The sequence below is a fragment of the Egretta garzetta genome, unplaced genomic scaffold (assembly GCF_000687185.1).
Source record: "Egretta garzetta isolate BGI_Z169 unplaced genomic scaffold, ASM68718v1 scaffold45, whole genome shotgun sequence".
NCBI classification, from domain to species: domain Eukaryota; kingdom Metazoa; phylum Chordata; class Aves; order Pelecaniformes; family Ardeidae; genus Egretta; species Egretta garzetta.
Window position 1 is genome coordinate 11,621,666 of NW_009260028.1, and position 18,483 is coordinate 11,640,148.

The window sequence follows — 18,483 nt, forward strand, 5'->3', positions numbered from 1 at the left end:
AGAACCTGTTGGCCAGTAATCAGCTGAAGTGAGTGTGCTTAGATACAGTTCTTTAAAAGAAAGAAGAAAAAATTAAGGCCATTGAATTCAAAGTTCACTAGAATTAACCTATGTTTAAAAGCTGAAAATCCTCACTTTAAAATTCTGCCTTTTAACTGTGGAAAGGTGGGAAGGGCAAGTTACATTTGGCTGTTCTAATAACCCAAAGCCTTTTCCAAACAGAAAGAATTGGTGAGAGCTTCTGCCTGAAAGTGAAACTAGTATTTGGGTTTGAAAACTGCAGTTGAAAAATACTCTCGTGCTTTAGGGATTTCTGTGACAGTGGTCAAGAGTAAAAATGTTTTTTAAAACAACAGAAACAGAGAAATGACAGATGTTGGGTTTTAATGACTTATTATAACTAGAATTTTCATCACCTGGTTGTCAGAAAATCAATTTACTTGTGAAAATTGGTCTTGTTTGAATGATTTGTTCATTTCTGCAAAGAAACTTTTTAATGAATACTTCTGCAATTCTTTTGGTTTTTGTTTTTCAACACCTTCAAGCCTTCAAGTTCTGTGGAGACGTTCTTTGATTCTCTTGTGAGGCAGGCAAAGATCCCCAACATTTTCTCCTTGCAGATGTGTGGTGCTGGACTGCCTGTTTCTGGAAGTGGTACCAACGGAGGTAGTCTTGTGGGTATCTGTCAATCTGAGAGGGAAGATCTATCTTTGTTAATATCTCTTCCTCTTTTCTATGACTATCCTAATTCTTCCAAAATGACTGCTTAAATACATGAAATGTTTTATAATTTTTTAAGGAAAAGTTAAGCATTTAGGCAAAACTCAAGTGTCTATTTTTATTCTCCATTCTTTTTTTTCTCTCTCAATTTTGAGTATACTTCTGCATTTCAAGTTTAATTTTAATAAAGAAAAACATAATGTTGTAGTGTTTCCTCAAGGCAGATTCTGCTACCTTTCTTAAACCCAGTAGTCCTTTACTCAGCTGCTAAGTTTGTTCAAATGCAACAAAATGCTACAGTATCTTTTTTTTACCTGATGTGGAAAGGGGGACAGGAATCAAGGCTCTTTTTTTTTTTTTTAATTTATTTTTTTTTTTTAATAGACAGCATACCGAAGGAAATAATCTGAAAACCAGATCTTCCCCTTGTTACTCTAGGAAGTCTTTCCATCAGTTTTAGTGGGACCAAGAATTGGCCTTTATTTGGATCATGATTTGGAATGACTGGTCCTGAATTATGCTGAAATATGCATATCAGCACAGGAGTTGATCACCAATAGATATTTTGCTGTAAATTCACAGACTGTAAATGTTAACACACTAGAGATAGATGAAGCCCAAGAGAGAACTCACTTAGGTTAGTTCAGTTCAAAATCTGATGGTCTAGGATGCTCCCAGTCAGCTTCAGCGTAAGCCTTGACAGAAGCTAATAGTGATGGCACTGCTGGGATGGTCATATTCCACTTTGGATATGTGTAGAAAAATGAGATGTTCTTAAGCAGTATTAAGGCTTTTCTGATCTGATAAAGTGTATTTATGATGTGCAAGTTTAATATTCTGTCCCATTTTTATACATTGCCTAGATCAAACCACTGAAGATACTGTTTTGATTTTAAACAGTGGCGCTTTCATAAGAGAATCAGTGTGAGCTTACAGACGAAGATGCTGGTAATTTGGCCCCATATAGGAATTCTGTTTGACTGGAGCATGATCTGTTTAATGTCTAAATGTCTCATACTGCTTTATTATTGACAAAAAACTTGTCAGCAAAATCCTTCCAAATGGTGCTAAATTAAAATTTTGATGCCCTGTGTATCACAAATAAATATTCCCCTTTTTTTCCTGTATTTGCCCCAAAACTAAACATCTCGGATTTTAAAGCGTGTGAATTCCTTTCTCCTCTCCCTTAGGTTCTGGGTGGAATTGAACCAAGTCTGTACAAGGGTGATATTTGGTACACACCGATCAAAGAGGAGTGGTATTACCAGGTTGAAATTCTCAAACTGGAGGTCGGAGGACAGAACCTCGAACTGGACTGCAGAGAGGTATTTGCGATAATGTGTTTCTGTCCCTACAAAACACAAGTTTGGTTAAAAAAAAACACTTAATTGATCAGTTTTGTCTTTGCAAGCAGATGTGTATTGCAGTCTCCTCTGAGAAATAAGGCTGCATGGTAAGTTTGAAAAGAAATGACCGAGCCATGTGAAATGCAGTGTGTCTGTCAAGCATGCTAAAATTGCTTCAAAGAGGACTTTGAAGTCATTGATAGTATTTTCAGTAAATTTGGGACTAAGCTACAATTGTCAAGTGAACAGTCCACTGAAAATAAGGCTGCTGTGGTTTGGGAGGGCTCAGCCTCTTGCCAAGTTTCAGTTGTAACAAAGGTGTCTAAACACTGAAGACAGTGCATTGATCCAAGGAGTGACTGTCTTTGAAGAACTACACTTTATGGTTTTCTGTTATACAGTAAAATCAAACCAAGGGGGTTTAAAGTAATTCTGGTCAAACAAAGAAAAGGGAAGATTTTGGATTGACCCCTGTGGCTATGTCTAAGCACGTAATTCACTATGGCAGTGGGCAAGTGTCATCCTGGGATGCTTCCCAAAGTATGTCATCCTATGCCTTCTTTTGGGGGTGTGTGTGTGTGTGTGTTATTATTTTTGTAATCCACTTTTGCTCGCTTCAGCCTTGCTGGTTATTATTCCTGATGGATATGTTTTCTGGTTTTATTAGGAATAATGTTCTGCTATCTCTGCATCAGTCTAATGAGACTGTGTTGTTCCAGGTTTTATTCCAAAGTGCTTTCATTTTTTTCTGGAAAAGATGTGTTAATGTGTGTATTTCATTTGTTTCTTACTGTTGTTCGTTGCTATTCATGTTTTGATTTTAGTTCTATAATCTTCGTGCCCTATTTTCATTAGACATCTTAATTTTATCTTCAGCTTGTTCTCTTAGTTGGAAATCATTGGGATGTGAAAATTCTCAAGTTTTTATAGTTCACACCAATTAAGTGAAATTAATGATAAAAATCTTAGATGTGCATATATTTCTGTACAAAATATGGAAATTGTATTGCCATATAAAATATTTAAAATGATTCATGTCATCTTTCAACTTAATAAGCAAAACAAGGTCTATTTAAATGCCCCTCTCTCTATTATACCGTTAGGAAAGCAAAACTGTTGCTCTTCTAATATAAGTGTTTGTGTTTGCTTTTCTTTCTTGCCTTAAAAAACAGTCAACATGTTTTTGAAGAGGAGCCCTTGTACTAATGGTTTAATACATGCTGTTTCCAGAAAACAACTCACTTAGAAACCTAGCGGTGTTACGAAAGTTTCCTGTTATTGTCGCTCTTTTCTGAGCCATGTATTCTGAGCTGTACGGATTAGCATAGTGCTAGTCACTGTTACAGAAGGCATCGTTCATTCCTTTCTTGATCAAAGGAGATCTTCCCACAAAAATTTAGAGGAAGAACAGTAAATTAGAGCTAGTATGATTAAAGTTTGGCTAGTTAGGGGCCTGCAGAAGATGCATAACGCATTGTATAGGAGGATGAACTACGCGCCCTCTCTCCTCTTAGTTGTTTTCTAGGAAGTGGAACATTTTTTGTAACCGTAACCAGAGACTACTCCTTTCCTTTCAAGGGAAAAGTAGTCCCCTTGCTTCAATGCCGGGAATCTGTCCAGTGTTACACTGCAGCCGTGGCCTTGAGCCTGGCGGAGCAGGGCTGAGGGGAGCACCGAGCTGCCGGCAGCACACACTGCATAGGGTGCGCTGGTAAAGCTTAACCAGGGAGACCAAGAGGGCAACAAGTTACTGCCCGCTGCAAGCACACTGTATGCAGCATGAAAATCCAGGTGCTTGGTCCCTGGCCCAGTGATCCTGCTACTCCAGGCATTTTGCATGGCTTTATGTTAGTGATTGACCCTCTTGGCTGTGCCTCCTGCCTGCTTTTTTTCAAAGGGTGGCTCTCCAGGACGCTGGCGATTTGTGTATTTGTGGTACCAATCTGTTACAATGGACTCCACAATGCCTTGATATTTCTCTCCACTCTTCAGAAGTGCTTCTGAGTGTATAATAAATGGCTTCCTGTTTGCTTTTCTTTCAGCTCTGCTTGGCAGCCTGTAGCACCCCTTCTTTCAAAAAGAAAATAACTAAGTCTGAGTTACTTTTTTACTTTTTGGTGGGTTTTATTTTTGTCGCTGCGCTAAAGATATTCTGTGTGACTTGATAACATCTAAACCGATATATTTTAAATTCGCTTGCTGTCTGACCTCTTCCTAAAAAGCTGATGCTGTATATCGCCTTGTGTCTTATGATTATGCCATAAACATGTCACTGTTCAGTCATATTGATCCTGCTGCCTAAGCTGGTGGCAAAAGTAGTTAATGCAAACAGCTGCCACTGCTACTTGCCTCTTTCTTTTCCCCCACAATTAATCATAGTTTTTAAGGAGTTCATGAAAAAAATACGTAAATTTTAACATGTTTCTTCTTTGTTTACTGTATCTGAAGTTTGCTGAAATCTCCTAATCTGAGGGTTGGGGTTCTAATAGTGAAGAGAAATGTTTGCTTAATTTTTTTTAGTACAAATTTTGAGGCAGCACAATTGAAATTTCAAGTTTCTTTGTACTTGTTTTTCTCTGTCTTTTAGTGATTTTCAGCAGTCGAGAGAGAAAGGTGTGGTACTTAACATTTGTACTCTCGAGCCAGTACTGAACATGATACGTAATGAGGCCTAATGTTCCCTGACTATTCTTAAATTAGATACACCAGTCATTAGAAGCAGGCTGCTGTATGGTGTTTAAACGAGAGTGAGTTGTTTTTGTGATTGCAGAGCCCGTGACCCAGAGCTTGGACATATACGTAAGCTACATGAGCATGCTTAGCACCATCTGTACTGACCATGAGAGTGCTTTTGCCCAAAGCATATGGGAGGTAGAAGTGTATTAGCTCCCACCTCTGAGAGGGGCCAAGCTTTACTTCTTTTTACAGTGGTTTGGCCATTTGCAACAGCTGTGGTGAGACACGCAGTAATTTCTTGAGTGGTGCAGCTAAACTCACGCTTGTGTCTAGGCTGACCCATATCTTGCTTTTGCTCTCGGACTTCATTTGAATTCAAGCTATCAACTAGAGCTCGCTGCTGACAGGTATGGCATGCAGGTTTGGGAAGAGAGCTACCAAAAAGGAACAACTTTGTTATTATTATGAAACAGTGGAATCTGCATTATACTAGCTACAGTGTGTAATTTCTCTCCTTTTTCCCCTCCTCTCCCTAGTATAATGCCGATAAAGCAATAGTAGACAGTGGGACCACGCTTCTCCGTCTGCCCCAGAAAGTCTTCAGTGCTGTTGTGCAAGCAATAGCTCGCACGTCCCTGGTAAGCTAACGTCATTAAATCTGCTCGAAACATTAAATTCCGGTGAAATGATCACGCAGTCTTTGAAAGGAGTGTGTTCTTTGCTGTCTACCTGGTAAGTCATAGGGATTTAACCTGAGGAGAGCAGAATCTTTCCTGGTCTACTCCTGTTAATAAGTGAGAAATGACTGACAGTCTTTGCTGAAAACAGAAAAGGGAAAGGAAGAGGTGAAAAGGGGAAGGGAGGAGGGAAAAGGGGGGGTCCAGGTACAGACAAGAAGTGTGTGCATCAGAAAGAGTGCAGAGATGGAGTATTTTCTTAAAAGCATTTCAGAAACATGGACATAATCCCTGTTGCTCTGATTCAAAGTATTAAGTGTGCAAAAATCAGTCCTTTCATTCAAGAGTGTGTTTATAAAGTAGAAGAACCTGCTACTGCAAGCAGTTCCTTTCCAAGTATAATGCTCATTGTTGTATAGAAAGGATGCCGTTCATTAGGATTATTCTTATCAATAAAGCTGCTTTTGACCTTCATTATTGAATTATTTATGTTTAAAAGCATCTGTCTTTGGAAATAGAGTGGGCTTTAGAAGTAGGGCATGGGGATGGTGGATTTCTCTGAGTGTAGAGTAACTGAAGCAGCATTTTTTGGTTAATAAAAACTTTTCATAGACTTTGGTTGAATACAATGAACAGAGCCAAGAAGGTTAAAGATGAAGAATAAATCCCAGATACTTCAATGTGAACAATTTTAATATTTTGTCATGGATTCACAATTAGACAGCGGTAGTCATTGCAAATCCCAGGAAATATAGTAACTGGGCTATTGGCCAGCTGCCAAAAAGACAGAGTATATTTGCCTGTATGCTGATAATTCAAGATTAAGATCCTTTTCCTACCTGATTGAGAGCAGAGATTTGGCGTGAAGTGTTCTTCGCTGCCTGCAGGGGTCCAGTATCTGAAATAAATATACCAGTTATCTTGTGTAGCTCGGCTTCCCTGGTTGAAAAGTTCTTCTCTTTGCAAAGCACTTAATTATTGACTGGAACAATTTCAGTCAATGGGGGGGAATTGAAAGAAACCTACCCAAGAGCTCTTCTAATGGCATCTCGTGGATAGGGCATCCTCCTGTGATGTGGGTCACAGCAGTCCACATTCCTCCCTTGATGTTGGTCAGGACATTTGAACCAGGGCCCTCCACATGACAAGTAAATAGTCAACTGATCGATAAGGTATTAGAGGGGAACCACTCACCCACTCTGCTTAATGGTTTTTGTTCTTCCTATTAAAAATGCATAAACTAACTCTTCTCTTTTAGGTTTTCTTTTTAATCTCAAGGACTTCGCTGCTGTAACCCTTTCCCTCCACACACACTGAAAATTACTTTCACATCTCTAAACAAAGGAGATAGTCTATTAAATAAGAAAGTAGTTACAAGATGTAAGGATCAGAGTCAGCTGTACAGGAGCAATGTCAGGAAAATAAGTATTTTTGGCAATTGTACCATGGCATCACAACCTGCTCTTAGTGCCCTGTGCTTCCAGCAGGCTATGTACCACTTAAACATAAAATCATCTGCTTTAGCCAGACATACTTCCCTGACCACAGGTGAACCAGGCTAACAAGTTCCTGCTCCTAGCAGCTTGTTGTGAGCTTCCCAGCAAGATGTTATTGCCCCCTCAGGTATGCTGGGATAACTGCATGTGAAGCGTTCCTTTATTCAGCTCCATTAAAGACCCAGGGCTGTGATCTTTATGCTCTTTAGAGGTACAGATTGTTTTTTAAACCTTACTTATTTGGACTGAAGTCTTTTAGGGAGCAGCTATAGATGCAGTTCGATGTTGGCAGGTCTGAAGGGTGGTGGTTTTGGCAGATGGGCAGAGATGAGCCACAGAGGGGTGGCAGCTGAGTTGAAGTCAGAACGGCATGTTTACTCATGGCATTAATATAATGCTAAGTTAATAAGCTGAAGAAAGGAAGGCTCAAATAAACCTAAAATCTTTATTTTAATAACCTTTTAGGTATCATACAGCCAAACCCCCAATGCATTTCTTCAGCACACAGAAGTAAGGCAAAGAAATGCAATGTAATAAGCAGTCTTTATGGGAAATGAAAGTAGGCACTTAAAATAGAGCACTTCATAGACTTGGTCTGTCCAGGCTGGGTGCTGTCTTGCAGTTTTTCTCAGATCACATGCTCTGCTTTCCAAGAGAAAATGGGAAGAGAGGAGAGCTATATTTTTCAGCAGGTCTGGCCTGGGATTTGGCCTGGGACTTAGCTCTGAGGGGCAGAGCGTTCTGTCCGGTGCCAAGAGATGTACTTGGGCGTGCATTGAGAGTTAAGGGTAAAAGCTGTCTGTTTGTGATGGTAAGTCTCATTCTGTATTTACATTGCTGTATGCTTATTGGCCCAAGAACAAAGATGAGCACCTAGAAATATTTAGTCTCCAATACTGTTCAGCGCTAACAAATATTTCATTGGCAGGTGTGTGGGGTGGGGTGAATACTTGTCACCTGTAAAATGCCATATAATGTGTGAGCTGATGTTTACAATATAATTGATATCACAGATAAATACAAATGAGGGGAGTGGAGAGGCTGGATTCCATCTGTCTTCTTCACCCAAACAGAAGGCTTTGGCTGTGCAGTGTCAGAACAAGATACTGCCTTGGATGGTGCTTCACGTGGGAATAAAAACCAGCACAAAGTGCTATGCACTCAAATAAGGAAGATTTTTTTTCTCTGATCCAGCAGCAGATCAGCTTCAGGGAGCAGGAGCATTAGACAAGATGTTTGTCTTAGGCAAACAAGCTCTGTAGGGGTTTGCTTTTTGCTTTGTTAGTGCCATGGATGTATTAAGAAGTACTGTTAGTCAACCCTATTTCAAAAGCATGTCAGGTTGTATTGGTAGTGAGTGGCAGGCCAGCAAAAGAGGCAGAGGGATGTGTTTCTCTCCACGGACTGTAGCAGACCTTGATATTCCCTTAGATGCCAGGAGATTTTGGCTTATGTTTATATTTTGGCTTAGCCCTTGGCTAAGCCCTTTTTGAAGCCCTTGGCTTCAAAGCTGAGTAAGAAGGTGTAGGTATGTGGGGAAGGGAGATGACTCCATTACATATTCATGTGGTTTGTATTGTGGTTTGTGTTTTTAAAAAAAAAAAAAAAAAAAAAAGTCTGCTGGTTCAAAACGTTGGCATTTGGTCAGAGCTGTTTAGAGAAGGGGTAGATGAGGAGTAAAAGCCCATTGATGCTTTGCCTCTTTGCATTACTGATTGCTCAGGGAGGTCATGCATGTTCATTGCAGAAGTGGAAGTAATGAGACACGAATGGGGAGGGAAGGGAGAGCTCAACTTGCTTTTGCCTCTTCCCCCTCCTTCCAAGTCATAAAGGGTTATGACACACCTCGATTTGTGTGTTGGGTTTTTGCTTTGATCTGTAAAGGAAGGCTCTTTCTCAAACTTGTGTTCATGCCTGAATTTCTCCATGGGAATGGAAGAAGTATCGAATAGTGGTAGTGATAATTTACCAAAATCTATCAAAATATGTGTAATCTGTATGTATCGCTTTTGGTTTTTGTTTTTTAATAGATACAAGAATTCTCTTCTGGTTTCTGGACTGGTTCACAGCTTGCATGCTGGGATAAAACTGAAAGACCCTGGTCCTTATTCCCCAAACTCTCCATTTACCTGAGGGATGAAAACTCCAGTAGGTCGTTTCGGATCTCTGTCCTACCACAGGTCTCAACCTTCTTTGTTTATTCAGTTATGCATTTATTTTTACTATTATAAAGCACATGCTCTTAAAAAATAGGAGCTATTTTTAGCAGTACTAGAGAACTGGATTATTGCATGCAAGGGAAATCTTTTTAAATTAAATTTTTAAAATCAGATTTTAAATAGGGAAAATAACAAACTTGTCAAACCTAAAACCAAAAAAGAAAAACACAGTTTCCCCCTGAGCACAGTCCATGTAGTCGGGAATGATTTTTTCAAATTGTCAGAAAGCATAGTCAAGTTTTTGTTTGGTTGTCATGAGCTTTAGCCACATTAGATGTCAATACAGAATGTCTCTGTTCATTTTGATCTTCTCATTTTGGGAAGCAAATTGATTTGCTTTTCATCACGTTCTGAGTTGGAGCACTTCTTCTGAATATGACAGTCTTGGCAATGAGCCTATGTGATCTCTTCACCGGTTTCTGTGACTTGGTTGGTTTATCTTTTATTAATATTCCATCCCAGCTTTTAGAATATAATGTGCCACTTTTATTTTTCCTATCTGGCTTCTCCTCCCAGTATAGGTTGCAATACAGGCTAGTATCTTCTAACATTACTAATGCAGTCTTTTACCTCAGGGGATGGTCAGGAGCAAAGGGAAGAATGAACCTATTAAGTACATTTTAACTTGAAATATAGTAAAGCCTTATGATAAGCTTTTTCTGTATTGATCATGTAGCTTGGCAATCTTTCATCTTCCCTGAGGAGACAAGGGCTAAAATGTGACTTGAATTTATGAATCTAGAGCCTTGAAGCTGACATGGAATGCTCTCTGAATCAATTCCATCCTGATAATTTTTTAAATAATAAAATTATTCTCTAATTTGAGTTCATATCCCAAGTTCTTTGTCTGCTATCCTTCCCTTATGGAAAATACAATAAAAAGTGGCTCTTGTGAATTTGCTGTTGACCTTCACGTAGTGACTGGCTGTGTTCAAGTTTAATCTTAGAATCCAAGAGCTTTACCTCTTACCTGCATGTAAGCTTTGACCAGTTTTAAATCATGTAGAGAAATCTGTTTGCTCCTATTCATTCTCTATTTCCAGTGGAGTCTGAGTGCTTGAATATAAAATCAAAAGGTCTGAACTTCTAAGTACCATGTGGTGTTGCTTTTTACACTCTAGCTTTTTTTTTTTTTTTTTTTTTTTAAATAGCTTTATATTCAACCCATCCTTGGAATAGGAGAGAATTTACAGTGCTACCGATTTGGCATCTCTTCCTCTACGAATGCTCTAGTTATTGGTGCTACAGTCATGGAAGGCTTCTATGTAATATTTGACAGAGCCCAGAGGAGAGTGGGCTTTGCAGTGAGTCCGTGTGCAGGTAAGAGAAATACTGTTCAGGACAGGGTGAGGGAGGAAACGTATGCTCGGTCGGAGAAACACCTTTGCCACTTATCTGACGGGGAAAAGTGTGGTTATTCATGAAGTGAGAAGGGCGTATTTTTGAGCAATGCCGAGCTGTTCAGATTTCAAGAGGAGGAAAAAAAAAAAAAGCTGTATTGCACGCAACAGTCTTTTGGCATGAAGAAAATCAGCCTCAGCTCTGGGTATCTTAGCTGTGTTCTTCCCTCCCAGAGAAGATCTTTCTGAGACATCTGTCTGTGTGCGCAGTTTCCCCAACAGTTACATGAGACAAGTCCCTGTTTTCAGTGCAGCTTCGTTTTTCTGTAGTTCCTGTTCTAATTTGAGGATAAATGGATTCTTCAACTAACTTTTGCAATGCGCAGTGAATTACCGTACTCGCGCTTTTCTCTTCGTGTAAATTGTGCCTTTTCAGCCTCTCAGAAACACTCAAAGAAAGAGCCAAGATGAAAATTGGACTCAAATTAAGACTTGTGGTGTTTGTGTTGGTTCTAAACAAATAGTTTTCCCAGTGTAAGTGTTAGCTGCTGAGGACATGTGAAAGAGGTCATAATTTTGGGCTGATTTTACAGTGCTGGTTAACTTTCTTGCTTTTTCATGATTTCTCTTACCTCACCAAGGGGAGCTAAACCCAAAAGTTTTCCAGTTTCCTCCCCTTGTTGTTGAGACATTACTTTGGCACCACAAGAACATACAAGTGGCAGAGGAGGGAAAGGACGTGCACCCATATGCAAGTCTGTCCCAAACAGAAGTGGTCTATGCCCTGAAAAACATTGTATCATCTGAGATTTGCATGAGAAAAGGACTACGACTGACAGTGCTTCTTTAATCCCCAGTATTTATATTAGAGAGGGTAAGGGCAGTAAGTACTTGAGTGCTTAATGCAACCAGGTAATTGAGGGGAAAAAAGAGAGATACTAGCTAACCGAGTTGTAGCTCCAGGGCATTTTAAAAGCTTTTTTTTTTTTTTAAATCTTTCCATTGTTAGTGGGTTCAAAATTGTCATCTTTGAGCTTGCTATGAAAGAAAATCTGGATATTGGTGTGGGTTACTTAATGAAGACTTCTATGAGGGACCATGCAGTGATGAAAGACACATTTTGAACGCATCTGGAAGGAGGGTGTAACTAGGCAAATACTGGAGACCAGGTTTTCCTGCCTTTCATTCTTCCTTGTGCTTCCTGACTGCAATTTCAGCAAGCACAGAGCTGCCTCCAGTCCCCGCCATGCTGCAGCCATTAACGGAGAGGGGAGGGGGCATTTTGACAGACCATATTGACCGACATGTGGTCAGCAGGGGATGTGAGCCAGCTGGTGCTCATAAGAACTGCTTTGACAGCACATCTTTGTTGAGAAAAAGAATCAGGGAACCATAACAACACCTTAATGTTAATATTTCTACATAGAAATGTAGAAGCATAGAGTTTGGCCGCTTTGTGTAGTTCTGCCAACCTCATCTAGAGAAGAACTGAGCTTGCTGAATAGAAATGAAACGTGAATTTACATGAGCTTGCACACATGATGGTACCCAGCTGGTGCTAGAAGGCATTTCCCCCTGGTTTCTTGGTCCATGTTTCGTGCCTGTGTCTAACCTAGCATCATGGGAGCTTAGCTTCTTGAGAAATCAGACAACACAAGCCACTGACTGAGACAAGATATACTGATTTGTCAGACTCTGCTCACATGGGGCAGATGACATTTTGCTGGATGTGCCAGTTAATCTGAATTCACTTCTTCACAGCTTGTGGTTTCCATATTTAACACTACTTTCATCAGAAAACCACAACTGTGAGTGGTTAGCAGTCAGTGCAGTGTGAGGGATTAAGCTGCCTAACTGGCTTCCTGCGGAGGCCAGCCATGTCCTCCATAGCAACTATATTAATGTAATTTATTTGGAGCTTTTTAGTCTGTTCGTGGGCATAAATTAAATTGAATTACTGGTGGCACAAATCTTCAGAAATAGAGAAATATAAAAGACCGTTTGGTGTGGTTTTGCAAAGACCTATGCTTTCTTGTTTACAATAGAGCGTTAATACTAAATTTAAGCCCATGTTTTTATAAGATGTTAAACAGGTATGTGCTGAATACAAAAATGAGGGGAACAGGACTGAAAGCCTTGGCTTCATTGAACTCCCAAGTTTCTATCGAGTCTTGGCTAGAGATGAGAACTGGCCTATCCTGCAATACTCCTTGTACCATTTTCGTTCTCCAGGATGTACCAAGAGTGAGGAGAGTTAGCTAGATGGCTGCAGGAAGCTATTCCATTGTAGCAGGAAAAGAAATTTGCTTCTTCCTCAATATGTGAAACCCTTTAGGATTTATTCTGCCTGTTACTAATTACAGATTGTTTCAAGTTGCATGTTGATAATTTCAGGGATAATCTACTGTTTACAGGATGACTAGGAAAGGTTTTGCAACAGGTCCCTTGTTGAGACAAGGTGTTCAGATCAACTGTTTAGTATTAGTGAAGCACCCTAATGATACCTCGGCATCAAGCAGAATCAGACCCCTAGTAGTTTTGTAGTAAGTGAGAAGATCATAGGAGTAAGACTTGGGTATTCTTTAGGGAAGAAGTGTACCGAGTACTGTAATCATAAATGACTTCTGCGCTAAACGATGATGAGACAGAGTGCACCCAAATTTGTGGGCACTAAACTCGGGAGAATGGATGGCATGATGAATAGCAGAGCTTCAGTCCAGAGGGACCTCGGTAACGTGGAGGACTGGGCAGCAGAAACCTCAAGAGTTTCAGTGAACAGAAGTGCAAAGTTCTGCACCTCGGGCAGAAAACCACCATGCATGGGTACAGTCTGGGAAGGGACCATCTGAATAGCAGCCCTGTGAAAAAAGAACTGGGGGTTATGGTGGGCCCTAAGTTGAATGCAAGCGAAGGGGGAGTGCAAGTGAAACTACGTAATGAAGGGCAACATCCACCAGTTACATTCAGGAAGGCTAAACTTGGACAGGAGGAATTTCTTCTTCACCAGGAGGGTGGTACAGCATGGAAACAGGCTGCCCAGAGGGATCATGGGGTCTCCATCCTCAGGGTTTTACAAGACCTGGCCGGATAAAGCTGCAGCTGACCCGATCTATTGATGGTGACAGTCCTGCTTGGTGTAGGAGGCTGGACTTGGTGACTTCCAGGGGCCCTTTCCAAGCAGCACTTTACAATGTTATGATAAATTTGATCTAACTTCAGGTTTGCTTCCTCTCCAAACCACCCAAGATGGTGAGTGAGAGTGAGTGTGTTTGAGTTCTATGCAAATGTTACAAAATAGCATTTTTCCAGAGGTGCCGTTTTTGTCCTGTAATCATCAATAATTAAGAAAAACCTCATTTATTCAAGGTCAAGAATTTATTGTAGGTAGCTACCACCAGATGTTCTGAAAAAATATGCCAAAATAACCTAATTCAGCTACTGTGTAATATGCTAAGTGTGTGTAACTGTTAGTTTATGGTAAGGGCTTTTTCGAACAATATAGGCAAATTTCCTCTCTCTTGATTTCCTCTTGATTTCTCTGGAGGTGGAAGAGGGTGAGGGAAAACTTCTTTTTGGAGGGAAGCAAGCAGAGGCTGTGCTGCGATCAAGCATTCTCAAAATGTAATTTAAAATGTCAGCCACTGTGGCAACAGTTTTGTATTGCCTTTTTAATAGGAGTAATTATTATACTCAAGCCAAATAATGAGTAATTAGGACTCTTTTATTTTCAAAGCTATCTCCAAGGTGGAAAATTGTGCTGCTTTTTTTTCCCCCACTTCTTCAAAATACTAAATTCCTAAGTAGTAATACTTATGCCTTGCATTTCACATTAGTATTAAATGTGGTTTAGTTTGGTTTTGCTACAGGATTTCATAGAGACAAATGAAATGGTGCAAGGGGCTGAGGTGTCCAGAAGAAACAATTGCATGGTAGACAAAGTGCAATGCTGGGGTCCTGAACAAAACAGATTTCTGCCACAGACCTTCTAAATATTCCTTTACAAGTCTGTACACTACTGTGCAACTCTCTTACCATACCTATGTAACAGCAGTGTCTTGGAAAAGACGTGCTGATGATATAGGGTGTGCGGGCCAGTTTATTACCATCTGAGTTGAGAGTCAATGTTTGGTATTCACCAGTGTTAAGGGTACTTGTGGGTGCATCCTCAGGTTTCACCCAAGTTGGCTCTAACAGCGTATTGCTGCTAAAGGAGTCTCCCCACACTTGCAGCTGGAGAAGGGGTTGGTTCAGTTGAGTGATCCTAAAAAAAATTCCTTGTTTGGGCGTTTTGTTTGCTGTGACAGGTTTGTTTTTCCATCAGATCAGCGAGTTGCCCTAACTCTCCTTGCAGCCTACCAGTCAGTAGCCACCAATACAAAAGAGGCAGCAAGGGACAGGAGTGAGGGTGAGCAGGGCTGTGTCTTTCAGCAGCAGCCCGTGATTAAGTTGAATTAAGTCTAATGAGACTTAAACCTTAAAATAATACATATTGGGAGGCCGGTGACTGAATAGCAACCAAAATCTCTCCCAGTAAATTGCAGATAAAGCAGCCCACCTATTCGGCATTTGTTTCTCCACAAAGAACCTTAAAGGCCACCTTCCTCTCTTTCCAAAGCCCAGGCTCCCCTCTTCCTTCCAAAGGGCATTTTATGCTAATCTCTTTAAACGTGCTTTCAGGAGTTGTGTCTAAGATATGTGTAAATAAGAGATACTGTTTTCAGTAGGCAGGATCACTTACAGTTTGGCAAGAGTGTGCCCATATATAAATGGAACAAGAAATTGAGCAGGAAGGTTAAAACTGATGACTTTATAAGAACTACACAAATGTGTCTTGAAGTACCTGACTAGAGAAGCGAATTAAAACTGTTTGGGAGGCTTGTTAAAATGCACAGCCAGTACTATCTGCAGGCTCCTAGTTGCCCCGAGCAAGCTAGAAGGTATCCATCCTTCCCTGGCTGCGCACCTGCAGACTCGAAATGCTCTGAATATTTTGTTGCCCTAGGCAACTCCCTTGCTCTGCCTCTACAATACGTGTAGCCCTGTCTACAACTCAGGGGAACTTTGCTGCGCTTGCCACGGTTACTGTGACAACCACGGGCAGCGTAACCCTTTTTAGCAAATACTGGTTTAACAAGTAGGGGTTTGTGATGGTAATGAAACAAGTCACACTGTCTGTGATGTTACTGAGACGGCTGGCTGTTCCAAAACGGAGCTGCCAAGGCACCCCTTCATGCTTCTTGCCTTAGCTTTGTCATCTCTGTTTTTCGAGCTGCTTGGTTAGCTTCACCCTCCCAGCCCAACAGCAGTGCTCCTTCATGTCCCAGCTCCCCACTCCTGGCATTGACCTTCCTCTCCACCGTTCCCCTACTCTGTACAGCGATCACCCAGCTCTCCAGCCTCACCTCCTCTTCCTTCTGAATTTTCACCTCCACTCACAAGAGTATCTGTGCTGCTTTCCACTCTGCACCTTGTGTTTAGGATACAATCCTTTAAGGTATCTATGAAGCTAATGAGCCTGCACACTACTCCCCAAGACCCTGAAAGATAGCAAACACAGAAGATGTAAGAATCATCTGAGGTACTCTTCCAGTTGTTGCAGATGCCAGAAACAAACAAAAAGTGCCCATGCCCTGACCTACTTCAGTATAGGTATTGTAAGATTTTTAAGCTTTGTTAAACTGACATTTCTGAAAGGTTAGTTCAGAGAGAAAAGGTGATCCAGTGGCTTGGGCTTTAATTTGGGCTGTGGGGAACTTGGTTTAGATGTCTGCTTTCTGGTTGACAGCCTGTGTAGATGTGGGAGTATCATGGTCTCTTATGCTTCAGATTCCCATTTTATAAACGTGGAATACTAGTAGTTTTACTGCAGTGAGAAATACAATAAAACATGAGTATGGTAAGATGTACAATGATAAAGGGCAAGGGATATATAGGTATTTAAGCTAGATCTTTTTGTTATTTGCTTTTAAATGGTGTCTATAGACTTAATGCTTTTCTTTTTGTAATTTCTCAGAAGTTGATGGCTCTCCAGTATCTGAGATTGAAGGCCCTTTCACAACAGCAGATGTTGCAAGCAACTGTGTTTCTAGCGTTTCTTTCCATGAACCAGTGTTGTGGATTGCCTCCTATGCTCTCATGAGCCTGTGTGGAATTATCCTCCTTGTACTGATCATCCTGCTGCTTATTCCACCACGGTGTCAGCACCGCTACACTGACAATGACGTGGTCAATGACGAATCCTCCTTAGTGCGTCATCGATGGAAATGAGAAACTTGATCATGAAACCTGGGACTTAAACAGGATGAAGAACAAAGTACTTTGCCAAGGGGAAGAAGCCAATGCCTCAGTCCTTTCTACGTTCATTACAAATCGCTGTTGAAATCCCGCCAAATACTCTGCATCATAACTTCTTAAACTTTATTTTCTAACACTGATTCTGAACCAAAGCACTGTTAACCACCTCTTAAGTGCTACGGTACTGGATTTGCTATTGCAGTACAGTGAGCCTTTATGCTCTCAATAGTACCTTCTTTTAACAAAACAAAAAAAAAGAAAAAAAAAAAAAAAGAGAAAAAGCCACACCATGATGTTCTTCCACTGTCTGAACAAAATTGTCCATCCCTTTTTCACAAAAAAAGGAGCTGTCAGTATTTTCTAACTAATCGAGCCCTGACTGTAGAAAAAGGGTGGGGGGTGGGGGGGAAATCTTTCTTATTAATTGCATTAAATGAATACTGCTTTCTGTTTACATCAATTCATTTTGAAACTGTGCTTATGGTGCGGGGGAGGGAGAAAGGTCAGACTTAAGCAGCAGAGGAAAGCAAGTAAGGGCAAGAAGAAGTGTTGGTTTGTGGGGTTTTTTTCCCTCAAGATCACTGCTGCCACTTGAGAGGGTCGCCCTCCCTGAGCGTCATTACAAAATAGTTTGAGGAGTTGAAAACTGGGAAACAAACTTGTTCAGCCTTAGCGTAAAACAAGACTACCTCTCTTAATTTACAAGGATGCTACCACTGGTAAGCGTGTGGCTTAGAACTCTTAGAACTTAGAACAAGCATGTGGTCTTGAAGCACAAGATGCTCCATAAAACCAAATGCAACTCCTTGGCTTTGAAGTAGTGAATTTTGTAAAAATTAGTACTTCATGACTTTCCACTTTGGTGCACAAGAAAAGCCTTTCGGTTTTCCCCCTAATGTGGGGTTTTGTGGGGGTTGTTGGGTTTTTTTGAGTTGAAGATGACTTATACTTGGAAAAAGCTGGTCTACATATGTATGGACAGATGATAAAGCTAAGGTCTGTGTTCTGCCATCTACTGGTATTTCTAGTGAGCGTGTAACAAAAAGGCAACAACAATATGAGAAAGGCAACCCTTTTTTTTGGCTGAGCTCAGCAATCTAGAAGTTGGAGGCAAAAGTATCTGTCTTCATGGACAGACTGTGAAGTGAAAGTCTTCATGCTGGCTTGTTTTTCAACTTCAACAGCAGTTGGAGGTGTTTAGTTTAGCTTCACTGGTGCATCAAACAAATGAAAAGTGCGTGTACTGACAGCCTGAAAACAAACATGTGGTAAGACTGAAAACAATAGTGGGAGAGAGCAGGGAAGAATGTATTTGATGCCCGTTGTGCAAGCATAGATATTAATGCTGACGTCAGAACATGGTATTTTCTTTGCAGATAGGACAATTTTTCTTTTATCTAGTCAGTGTGCATTGAAGGACAGTGGATTTGAAAGATAAACAATGCAGTGTTGAGGAGTCTGGTGATAATATAAGTTACCTGGTTTAAAAAAAAAAAAAAAAAGGAGAAAAAAATTCCTTTGCATTTTGACAGCAGAGCAGTTGCATATCCATGTGGGAAACAAGGAGAGGGGGGAAAAAAAAGGAAGCTTAGTTCCCAATCCCTTGCCTAGAAAATTTTCTGCCTATAATCCCTTCATATAGCTTTCTGATTCACACTGCCTCTGCATCCAACTCTGCATGGAATAAGCAAAGGTTTCTTTTTTTCAGGAATGGT

The 18,483-nt window shown here is 40.6% G+C and overlaps 1 protein-coding gene across 1 annotated transcript in view; it reads left to right on the plus strand.

Annotated features, from left to right (window-relative positions):
• BACE2 (beta-secretase 2) overlaps positions 1-16,741 on the plus strand; it is a 27,935-nt gene extending 11,194 nt beyond the window's left edge. Inside the window, exons 4-9 of the mRNA XM_035896503.1 lie at positions 546-674; positions 1,911-2,045; positions 5,279-5,380; positions 8,946-9,095; positions 10,286-10,454; positions 16,488-16,741. Coding sequence (XP_035752396.1) covers positions 546-674; positions 1,911-2,045; positions 5,279-5,380; positions 8,946-9,095; positions 10,286-10,454; positions 16,488-16,741 — 939 coding nt within the window. The remainder of the gene's footprint in view (positions 1-545; positions 675-1,910; positions 2,046-5,278; positions 5,381-8,945; positions 9,096-10,285; positions 10,455-16,487) is intronic.
• The last annotated feature ends 1,742 nt before the right edge of the window (positions 16,742-18,483 follow it).